Raw genomic sequence first — 12,434 nt, forward strand, 5'->3', positions numbered from 1 at the left:
AATGTCGTGTTGGTTCTCAGAGTGACGTCTCAATACCAGTGCATTGCGCATTTTAGAAAATTTGTGGAGAGAAATTGCAAGTAGAAACTTTTCTTTGAATGCGGTCCTCTTTTATAACTAAGCTGGAAAATCCAAACAGCAGTGCCTTAGAGAAGTATTGGGTGAAGCGAGGAGTAGGTGGATGGTGGATTAAGGTGCACATTGCTGTCTTAGGTATACCAGAAGTTTGCTAGGGGAGTTTGAACAAATAATTTGTGGTTTTATTTATATGATAAATGTGGAATTGTCAGAAGTGTCATCCCCACGTGTTTTATCTCCTTTTGTCCCACTTTTATGGATGTGTTAAATGTCTTAAGAGAAGATCCTGCTTGATACAGGAATTATAAATTCCTAATGAGCAAAGCTCCCAAACTCAGGTTGATTCCCCTGCTGTGAGCATGGGTCCTCCTCTGTACTCAGGGAAGCGTGCGGGGTGGGGGGGAGCAGCAGCTGCTAACATTCAGCGAAAAGATCTACAGGAACCTCCCAGTGATGGCCATTTGCATTGTCTTCCAAAGATCTGAGGAAAGAAAAGGTTTTAACCCCAAGAGGCAAGTTTCTACAAGGTACAAGGAATAGCACATGTGACTCTTAATTAAGGTCTCTACTTTTTTTAGTATTGTTTGCCTCAAAAAAAAAGTAGATTGTTTTCTTTATCCAATCTTGCGTTCCTGTGCATCTTTGCATTTTAAAATTTATTTCTCCCCCTTTTATTTATTCTGCCAAAGAAATAACCGTAATAAAAAGATACGATTGGCAGGGCCCACCCCCATTTCATAATCACCTTTCCCTTGCTTAGGATTCGACGCTAAGCATTTAGAAGGCTTGCTAACCCACCTGTGTGTCTTCTACCCCTTCCTCAGTCAGATCTGAAGTTTTTTGCGGTTTTCCTTGGCGTCCATCCTCACCACCGAGAACAGTTAATAAGCAGTCAGGGGCTGGAGAGACATCTTTCAACCAAAGGAAACCTTCCAATATATCTTCGGTACTGACCTCGCGTGAGCTAGAGGACCATGGGCACAAAGCTTATGGGATCAATTACCACGAGCTCACTGTTAAACATTTTTTTAAATCTGTTGTGAGAAGAATAAAGCAATAATTTAAATGAACTGAACAGCTTTTGCTCTATTGAGGCGTTAAATCTTTGTGTAAACACAATCACATTGTGCAAACTAGCTCTTTTCAGTTGGCTGATTTAGACAGTGAAACCACTGAAGTTTGGAGGTCTTTGGGTCAAGGGCCCGTTTTGCCACGGTTTGAAAGGTCACCTGCTCATTTGTGTCTGCCGCGCTGCACGCAGGGCCGGCCATGAGCGGTACCGCTCCGTGCCCGCGGTACAGGGTGCGGCTGACCGTGGCCAGACCGCGGTCTGGGCGGCTGGGCAGCGGAGCTGCGCACAAAGCGAGTGCCGCGCGCGCGGGTGGAAGTGCTCGCGAGCCCCCGGGGTGACGCGGGGAGCCGGCTCCACGGTGGAGAAAACAGCAGTTACAAAATATAAATGTGTTAATTATTACACTGGGCCCATGCTATATAATTTTACACACACTCATATTTGTGATTTACGGCTTGCGGCTCCATACAGAGGAGAAGCTTGCTAATTTAGTCAAACTGTTAGGGAGGCCTCGGAAGAGGATCAAATTGGAAGGAGACTACTGGGAAAAAAAGAAAAGAAAAAGAAAGAAAGGTTTCCTATAACAACCAAAAAAGAAAAAAAAAAAGAAAAAAATTTAAAAGTGTCTGCTATGTCAGAGAGTTCCTTTGTTCATTTATTTTAATAAGCCGAGCTTCACTTTAATTATTCATATAAAGCCCTGGAAGGAGTGGACCTCCCGCCCACGGCAGCTGAGGCGGTTACTACCGAAACAGCCTGCCCAGCTTTTCCTGCTTGTCGAGTTTTCACCTGTGAGAGGTGGGAGGTTCATGCATACCTGCTGCCCCTTTGGAGAAGGTGGGGGAAGGCAGAGCGATCCCAGCCACAGCTTGGGGCACCCCTCTAGGAATCAGGCTGTGCTGTCCCTATGTCATTGCTCTGAATCGTCCCAAGGTAGGGAGTGATTTTCCCACCCTCTGCAGGAGGAAACCGCAGCCTAGAAGAACCCAGGGGTAGCAGCTAACAAGTGGCCGAGCTGCCTCTGAAGGTCAGGTCTGACTCCAGAGCTCCTCCAGCAATGTTTTGCTGGAATTTCCTAGGAAGGAAGCCAGGGAAAGGCACAGAAACACAGCCCCTCCCCCTCTGTGCTTCCACCACAGCCCATCCCGTTTGCTGTGCTTTCAGCCCATTTCCTGGTCTTAGCAGCAATTACCATCATCGTTTCCGACAGCTTTCCAAAGTGTTTCTTGTCTTGGCAGAATCTTGAATTACTTGTTCTGGGAGCTCTTCGGAAGCAAAGCACTTTGGAACAGAGTGCACTAGTTCCAGGGTACCCAGAGCACCCGTGCTTCATGCCCCTTGCAGGGGAACTCCACTGGGACCTCAGGGTAACCTGAAGGACCTGTTCAACTTAGATGTTTAATTACTAGAGGGAAGGGTGGAGGCTGAATGACCACCCACTCCTCATAGCAGAATCCTGGGAGGCTTTCCTGGTCCACACCCTTTTACTTCTCTTTGTCCCATCAATTTCCATATCTTGCTGGCACCCCTTCCTGTGTTTTGTATTTGTTCGCTTCTCTCCTCCTCCGCTGCGAGGAGCAACACCATCCACGCTGCGCCACTATCTGGTCCCTCTCGGACGATTGTAGAGCCCCTGGAGGGTCTCCTCACATCAGCTCATGTCCCTCTGCAGCCCACTCCCGTTTTGTAGCCAGAATGATGTTTTTAAAGTTTAAATCTGATCATGTTATGCCTCTGCTTAAAAGCTCACAATGGCTTCCATTGTTCTTAGGATAAAATCCAAATTCTTCCTAAGTGTGATCTGTAAGAGTACGGTCCAATAGAAATATATAATGTAAGCCGCATAATTTTAAATTTTCTAGAAGCTTTATTTAAAAAGTAATTCATTGTGCTAATTAATTTTACTACTAGATTATTATTTAACTCAATATATACAAATTTATCATTTCAACATGTAATCATTATAAACAATGATTAACGAGCTATTTCACATTCTCTTTTCGCCCCAAGTCTTTGAAACCTGGCATGTATTTTATACTTGGAGCACATCCCAGTTTAGATTGCTCACATTTCAAGTGCTCAGGAGCCATATGTGAACTCGGATTGGACCGAGCAGGTCTTTAAGCCTTGCCGTCTGGCCCCTGCCTGATTCTTCGGCCTCACTGTGTCTCTCTCACCCCATAGGACACAGACTCCAGATCCTCCTTTTTGCAAGTTTCTGGGTGAGGTATGGGGCAGGATGTGGCAGAGGGTGGAGAACCTTCCACCTGCTAAGGAGTTTGCACAAATAGCCCAACAAAGAACATCTTCATTCTGCCCTTCTACCCTGTGGGGCTTTCAGGCAGCCCTGGTGCGGGTTAAGAGTGAAGCCCTTGCTTTGCAGTTGGCCTTGGAAGTTTTTATCTAGGACTGTGTCAGGTGACACAGGTGATTTTTGAGGAAGTGAAGGGAATGAGATGGAAAAACACTGGTAATAGTGATTTGTGGTATCAGTCTCCTCTGAGGCACATTGACTGCCTGCCCCATAGTGAGGTCATGTAGCCAGTAGTACTGTTACATGAGCTAAAGGTGAGAGCATGGGACCCGGGGCAGGAAGAGCAAGCTGTTGGTCACACCCCTGATTTCTAGTCTTAGTACATGACATTCCTTCACCCATTTATTTTATAAAAGGACAGCTATTATATGGGTGCATCTAAATAGTTCTGACATTCTTTCCAGTTGAAAGATTTATTTTATCTGGAAAGATTTCCAAAGGAAAAGTAAACATTTGTTCTGTTTTAATTATAGGCCATTAAATACTATAAAAGGCAAAGTGAGGTAGTGGTTAAGCTTTGGACACTGAAGGTGAGATTGCTGAGGTTTAAATCTTGGCTGTACCTCTTATAAGCTGGCAAACTTATAAGTGGTGAGTAGCTTAATTTCTTTGACCCTCAGTTTTCTCATGTATAGAATGGGATAAGATAATAGCATGTGTCTCGTATGGCTATTGAGAGGATTAAAGAAGAGAATGTATGTAAAGCCCTTAATGTCTTATATTGTCCAGCACAAAATGAATGCTTGATAAATATTAGCCAATAGCACATTTCCCTAGGACTTGTAAAACACTACCATCAGTCAGGTTGGGTGGAATTGGGCCATAAGTCTTGACTCAGGATAACCATTCAAGGTATATTCTCTGAAAAAAATAACATTTATTGTCTAATTTTCTTGTATATAACATTTTGTATATCTTTGTGAGAAGGCAAATATAGGCATATCATGAGGGCTTGATTCTACCACCCATATAGTCAATAGAAAAGCCAAATATGTTTTCAGAGAATTTGAGTCATGGTGAAATATGCACCATATTTCAGTGGTGCACAAGCTTGAGGCTATTTTTCTATACTTGGTGGGTTGTCGTGTTTTGTCTGAATCCTTTGGCTTTCTAATCAGTGACACATTGCTGGTTGAGGAGTTAAGCCTTTAGTGTCATCACTGATTATTAAATGAAAGACTGGCTCCAGAAGGTGGCCTGCCTCTAACACCCTAACACTGGTTTCTAACCATCTTAGCTAGAAACAGGTGATTGCAGGCCCTTCTTCACCAGGGAAGTATATCTGAGCACTGGGTGTTGATAAGAGCCACGTTGAATAAAGAAGGATTTTTGTTTGGAATATTTTCCTAATCACTTTGCCTGTTATAGTGCTTTACACTATAAAAAGCACTGGCACAGACACCATCTCGCTTCATCTGCACAGTTGTCCTGTGAAGACAACATTAAAGAAGGGATTAGCTCTCTTTTGCAGAGGAGGAAAGTGAGACTGACAGAGTATGTAACTTTCCTGAGATCACGTAGTAATTGGAAAAGCTAAGACTTGAACCCATGTCTTCTGATATGTGACTTTACATGTATATATTTTCTACGAAACTGTGCCTGCACACAAGAGCTTTGGCGACCTTTCTGAAGAAAATAAGTAAGATCAAGATGTGAAATAATTTTTATATATTACCAGTTTGGGCCATTTAGTCATGTATCATTTTCCTTCATTGGTTTCTGTTACCCTTTGAATTAATAAGAACATAAATGAAACTATTTATGACAGAGACCCAAGCCAACAGAGTCTTAAAGAAAATGTAAGATTTTTTTCCCCTTTCACATAAAATTTCAGTCTCTCAGAAAGCTGTGCTTTGAAAAGCTGTCAGAAACTCAGACTCTTTCCGTCCCATTGGTTGCTCATCCTTAGATTTCTACCCCTTAAGGTATTGCCCATATCCTTGCAATTCAAGATGGCTACCCCCAAGCCTACTTTCTAGGAACCTAGTTTTTATGCAGCTATAAAAAAATACAGCCTGAAATTGCACTTGTCACTTCCACTGCCATCTCATCAACTAGAACTTAGTCCTCTGTCAACATGCAACTGCAAAGGAACTGGGAAATAGAGTCTTTATTCTGTGTGGTAATGAGCCTAACTAAATCTGGGAGGTCTCTTATTATAGAAAATGGGAGAATGAATATAGAAGGACAGGTGGCCATTGCTGCTATGCTCTTAGTCTTAAGAACAGTTTCTTTTTTTACAGTCAGCCTGTAATGCAGACATTTTCACATGAAACACTTGACATCTGAAATTCTAAATATACAATAGTAAGGAGAAAATCCTACTTCATTGCAAAATCAAATTAACTGCATGAAAACTAGTTTCCTGTGGAATGCAAGAAGTTTTGAATAGAAACAGTGTGTATCTTGCATTTTGGGAGAATAGTGCGTTATTGGAAGAATAAGTTGTTGGATATTAATAACTCGACAGAGTTAGCACAGGGTCAAATTCACCACATCTTAATATTTCTTGCATTCCTCCCCAAAGTGTAAAGTTACATTGCATTGACATTTTTGTAACAAGTTGAAAATTTAGTAGAAGAATGTAGATAGAGAAAGTATTTTGTAGCTGTGGGTTTAGCACTGACAAAATTAGGACTGTTTGAGGTTAGAGCTATATGGGCTGACAGATTGCATGAGGGTGTTTCTACATATGTGGGTGTCAATATGTTTGTGCTGAATTGTTTGCAGATTTGAGGGGAGAGGGAGCTCATGTGTGTGTTAATGTGAATTCCATGGGTGGCTTTCATCATTGCATTTTCTTCTCATTTATTTTTTTATTATGGAGCAGCAGAAAGAGGATGTGGGAGGAATTAGGTTGCAGTGTTTAAAGGAAGGTTGGAAAAAGGGCTAGTAATATATGCATATGTTTGTCCAGTCAAGTTAATGAAAGGTCTTCGGCATGTCTCTAACATTCTAAGTTTGGGAACTACTAAGGTTATTAAATTTGGCCTTCTGTCCTTGAAGGCTCCCAGGTGTGGCTCTTATAAACTCTCCAGTCCATTCTTGAAATTCCTCACATATGCACTTTTCACCTCAGCTGTGATAAACCACTGACTCAAATCTCTTGAGTCTTTGCACATGCTGTTCCTTCTCCCACAAATGCCCATTGCTCCTGTCCCTGGCATCCTTCAAGTTTCAGTGAGACTTATCTCCTCTGTCACGTCTACCCTGATGGTTCTACTGCATCTTAGGGTCTTCTACACATCCATGCACACGCGTTTACCTGCTGCAACACGTTGAGTCCTGTGTTATTTGTATACGAGCATGAGGACTCCTCTGATGCAGGAACTTTTTCCTTTTACCTCTAGTTTCCAGCAGTGTCACTGCTGGATACCTATTAGAACCAACAATTAATGTTGATTAAATCCAACTTGTCACACTGGCGAGGCTGTATTTTCACCATCAGTGAAATAGACTGGAAGTCTAACTATTTGACTTTTCCTGTTCACCCGTGATGAGGTGTTTTGGAGATAATGCATGTTAGAGTTTATGAATCTGGAAAGCGAGGTGGTAATGAAGCTTTTTGTACTGTTGATTTTCGATTAACCACCCATCTCTTCATTAGGAAGCATCATATTGAGTGTATGTAATGTGCCTAAGCCTGTGCAAGATATTGTGGGTGATGACAAAGAGGCAAGTGAGAAAGCATCTAGCCCAGTTCCTGGACACACATTGGTTATTTCATCATATTTTGAATTGGAGTGTAAGATGTCGCAGATTAAAATTTTCAAAGTACTTTCCATATAATGTGGGTGGGGAAAAGCAAGGCAAGGGATAAAGGCAGAAAAAGATAAATATCTCTAAGAAATAATAAATAAATGGCCAAAGGATAAAAACTCAGACAAGGCTATAGTTTCCTGACCAGGAAGTACTTCAGGTCAGCGTGACATGGACAAAACAGATACATTCTGAGTAGAAGAGATCCTAGTAAATGGAAAAGGCTGGGGAGGGTTCTTAGGGACCTTGGAGGGTGAGGGGCTTATGTAAGGAGGGGGGGGTGGATAAGAGTAGAGAAATAAGTGAGGTGGTCTTATGGACATCTTTTCCTAAATACATAGACAATGGTATGTGAAAAGCATCTATCTTAGGTTATTATTTGTCAGAATAAGAAACTAAGATTTTTCTTCTGGGTTATTCTTTTTTTAGACTTCATAACTGGGTAAGGTACATTACATATTTAGGTTGCTTTAGCTAATGGTGAAATTCATTCTTTAAAGAAAGTGTTTGATCACCTTGGACGAGAGTTATATAGACAAATTGATGTTTTCAACCTTGGCTGATTTAATATATGCCTCTAAGAATCTCTAGGTAATTGGATCTTTACCTATTCAGGCCGAATGTTAGCTGGTCCGGGGGAGGTCCCAGCTCTCCATCACTATGTAAAGTATCCAATTTGGGCTTCTTGGGGATCAATAAAGTTACCTTTCTTGGCTTTTTAATTTTAGGACAAATTGCCTTATAAAATATTGATATGCTTAGCCCAGTTCTTTACCATCTGCACTGATATGATCAGGGAATAACAATTAAGATTAGCTTTAGCTTAATCAGAACAAACTCAGGATGCTGAAGCCAATCATGTGGTAGCTTCCTAAATCAGATCTGAAGTAGTTTTGGATTATTTACACCTATGGACTTTTTTAATACCATGTTTTATACCATGTATATATAAAAATCATTCAAGACAAATTAACCACGATGCCAGTAAAACATTTGTTTCCCATATATATATATATATATACACACACACACACACACGCACACACACACGCACACACACACACGCACACACACGTATATATATTATGATATGTAGCAGAAAGGTAACTTTGAATCCTAATAGCCAATGAATAAAGTTTATATTTTCCAATTTTTAATTAGCAAAAAAGAAAAGATCAGTGCACCTAGGACAATAATTTGGTATTATCAGCTAATGAGATACGTGCCACTTGATGACTAGCGTGGGTACTGGATCAGGGCAGCTTTGATTTAGCCCCCTCCCCACTGCCCTGAACTGGACTCCGTGCCCCTCCCTTCCCGTGACTCCCAGTACCCAGTCCTCTCACACTGCTCTCAGGCTCCCCTGAATCCGCCCCAGTGGTGTCTTTGTCTTACTACCACACTCCATGAAAGAAGAGTAAGTTTCCGGCTATACCCACTTGAAGTGTACACCTGGGTTGACAACTTCTGCAATTGATCGCATCTTTGGGGGAAGGGTTCCCATTCTGTGTTGGTTTATTTCTGAAGGGCAACTATTGTACTTCATTAGAGAATCATCACTTTCAGAATGGCTTGGTGATACTTTTGATAATAACTTAGCTTGGAACATGTGTGAAGCTGAAGAAACATTTCTTGATTCCTGAAATTAAATTCTTAATAGTGATTTGATGATTGTGATAGTTATGGACTATTCCTGCATATGTCTCCTGCAGTATGGATATCTTTACATTTGAATGCAAAAACTAGATTGACTATGAGTTTAAAATTTATATTTTTAGTGATAAAACTTCTTCCTAAATATATCAAATTGAATTGTGGGAATCTGGCTTACAAAGTAGTACCTTTACGACTAAGTAGAAGAAACATCTTATATATTCATTTCAAACACAGTCATATGGTATAGTTGTCATCTAAACAGGAAAAAGATGAATGTTTTAACAACTTCTTTCTTGATATTTAGTATACTTAAATTTTCAAGTTGACATTAAACTTTCTTTGGCATTATCCCTAAAAATTTAATAAAAATAATTTTTATAATTAGTCTTGGACAACAACAATAAAAGCAAATTTAAGAAAAGAATAAAAATAAAACAAGGGAAAACATTCAAAACAAATTAACCATGATGCCAGTACAACATTTGTTTCCCCTAATGGTCATGTTTACCGATTTCAGTTTAAGAACATAATGCTTCAGGTTTTAAGTGAGATTACAATTTTTGAGAATTGCATTTTTAAGAGTTGTGGGATTTCCTTTTGCTCTGTTGGGGTGGGGTTAGTTGTACCTCACTCACCCCACTGAAAAGTATTAGAGTACTATACAGTACTCTAATTTTTATTTAAATAAAAGATCAATCTGACTTTGAATGTATTATCATACTCCTTGGCTTATGGGAAACATTCTATGGTATCTAAAAACGCATGCATTAAAATCACAGGTTGCACATTGCAAAAACTTTGATTGAGCACCTGGAATGGTGGCCAGTTTTTATGACCAACCAATCCGGTCTTCTTCCAACATTTCAAATAGATTCACCAAGAATCAAACACTTCACTTGTAAAAGAATGTTTTGGAAATGTTAGCAGTCATTAAAAGTGGAATATGGCCCAAAGATTGGTTTAATCCCGTGTATTTTCTGAGAATGCTTCCCAAGGCAAGGTGGGTGTGAGAAGTGGTTCACCCTGACGCTTGGGCTCCTGTTTCAGCCTCATGCAGAAGCCCTTCTGCCCTTGCCCAGAGGTGACGGAGGTCTCTGTCCCGTAGCCCTGTCGGGCTTTCTTCATGCCTGCACACTCCCTTTCAATATCACCATTATTGTTCAAACACCTCTCACCGGTTTGAGACTTTGTAACTGACCACCCACTCTCATGTACTAGACTCCACTGAATGTTCCTAACCATAAGGAAGCAGAAAATTCTTTTAAAGTTCTTCTCCACACAGGAACAAAAACATCTCAAAGAAGAAGTTAATTGACTCTACAAAGCCACATTGCTATTATGTGGCAAAGGCAGAACTAGAAGAAACTGTTTTTTGGATGCTTTACCTGTATTTTGTTTTTATGGCTAATCCGTTTTGAACCACTAAAGCAGTGATTCAAGCTTCAGTGGTGCATCAGGGGAGGCTTACCCAATGGTCCGGTACTGCAGTCTCTCTGGAATGCCCTCGTCCACCTCCAGTGCACATGAAGGTGCGTGGGGCCTGGCGTCGCTTGTGTGCAGGCAGGAGGCTTTCCCACCTGGCAACTCTGATGCAGAGACCCTTTCCTGTTACTTTTAGTCTCTAGCAGTGTCACTGCTGGGTACGTATTAGAACCAACAATTGTGACTTGTGGTGACGCAGTGGATAAAGTGTCAACCTGGAACGCTGAGGTCGCCAGTTTGAAACCCTGGGCTTGCCTGGTCAAGGCACATATAGGAGTTGATGCTTCCTGATCCTCACTTCTCTCTCTCTCTCTCTCTCTCTCTCTCTTCTCTAAAAAAAAGAATGAATAAAAAAAAAATCTTTAAAACCAGCAACTAATATTGGTTGAATATGGCTTGTTACACTGAAGAGGCTGTAGTTTTACCATCAGTGAATTAGACCAGAAGTCTTAAGTACTGTATTTGACTGAATTTCCACATAGAAATGTATTTTAAACCAGTGCTGTCCAAAATAGAAATATATTCAAGCCATTTAAAATTGTCTAGGAATCACATTTTTAAAAAGTAAAGAGAAATAGACAAAATAATACAAAATATTATTTCAACATAAAACCAATATGAAAAATTATTAATATAGTTCTGTATTAATAAATTTATTATTTTTACATACTTTAAAAATAATTTTATATTTACATTCTTTAAAAACTCGTCTTTGAAATCCAATGTGAGTTGTATATTTACACATACTTAAAATCCATGCACTAAATTTTTAATGGTTAAAGCTAAGTATAGTTTTATGAAAATAAAAGTATAAAATATTCTTTATATTGCTTCATTTTTAAAATTTTTAATTAGCATTAAATTAGAAGTTCAGTTCTTTTGTCACCTTAGCCCCATATCAAGGGCTCATAGCCACCTGTGGCTGGTGGCTCCTGTATTGGATACCACGGTTGTCAGCAGCTGTGGGGCTAAGTCACATCCTTTCTCACTTGTCTCCGTACTCTGAAGTAGAAGCAGCGCCTCGCTGAGGATGCGATGCAAATGTTTGCTTCCATATTTTTAAGCAACCATTATAAGGTGGTGATACAGGCTGTGATGACTTAACCCAACTTCAGCCAACTACTGTTTTATTAGTTGTTTTAGGAATAAAAAAATAGAGTAAATGTTTGTATGTTCTGTAAAGTGACTAGTTCTTTGTGCAAATTCAACAACTCAGGTCTGAGTAGGCCTTTGGGTGGGCAAATCATATATTAACCAAAAAAAGAACACAAAACACCACATGGTACATAAGTAATAAGTACACGTTCTACTTGATGCTGTAGTTATAAGTGCTTTTGAAATTCTGGGAAATAAAGCCCTGGTCTCATTTTCCGTCCATCACCTAATCTAAAAACCTTGAGAAATGAAAATGTTTAAGGTTCAGATGAGAACTAAGAGGAGCTCTGAGACCATTTTCCAAGCAGCGTGAAAAACTCGGGGCAGTGTTTAGTTACAGCACACACACACGAGAAGAGATTGCCGAGTGATGGAGTGATGCTTACCGCTCACTCTTTTTCCAGCATGAGGAAAGCTCAGTGACATTTTCTCTCTCAGTGTCCTTATTCCCCAGGTGGCTTTAGTTCTGCAGTACGCTGAGCATGCTGTGAAAGCAAGCAGTTGATGGGTCTTTGCCGGTTTCCACTGGACACTCTCAGAGGCAATGTAAACCTAGTACAGAGCATTCTTCCTCCTTTCCATTTTGCATTTTCATTTCCTGATCTGCAAAATTTCAAGTTCCTAATCCAAGTCCTAAAGAGACTAGGACCTTGACATGCCCAGATAACAGAAATCTAGTAACCTCATTCAAAATAAAAATAAAAAGAAATAGATAAAATTAGTTTTAACAGAAAGCTGGGCATGCCAAAGTCCTAGGTCTCCTTCGAAATTGGATTAGGAACTTGAAATTTTGCAGATCAGGAAATGAATGCAGAAAATTTGCATTAGTGATGTTTATTTTCAAGGGACCTTTAAACCTGGAATGCGAGAGTCTGACACGTGTTCATATTTCATGCTACAGTCTGTATTTTAAAGGCA

The 12,434-nt window shown here is 40.3% G+C and overlaps 1 protein-coding gene across 5 annotated transcripts in view; it reads left to right on the plus strand.

Annotated features, from left to right (window-relative positions):
* The window catches only part of KLF7 (KLF transcription factor 7), a 90,558-nt gene that overhangs the window by 60,614 nt on the left and 17,510 nt on the right, over positions 1 to 12,434 (plus strand). Inside the window, exon 3 of one of the 5 annotated variants that reach the window (XM_066278717.1) lies at positions 907 to 1,127. The exons of 3 other annotated variants lie outside the window; for them this stretch is intronic. In XM_066278717.1, coding sequence (XP_066134814.1) covers positions 907 to 1,031 — 125 coding nt within the window. In that variant the 3' untranslated portion in view covers positions 1,032 to 1,127. Of the gene's footprint in view, positions 1 to 902; positions 1,163 to 12,434 lie in introns of those variants that run through there. One more of the 5 variants, XM_066278714.1, reaches the window with a different exon arrangement.

This window comes from Saccopteryx bilineata, chromosome 5, assembly GCF_036850765.1.
Source record: "Saccopteryx bilineata isolate mSacBil1 chromosome 5, mSacBil1_pri_phased_curated, whole genome shotgun sequence".
Classification (NCBI taxonomy): Eukaryota; Metazoa; Chordata; class Mammalia; order Chiroptera; family Emballonuridae; genus Saccopteryx; species Saccopteryx bilineata.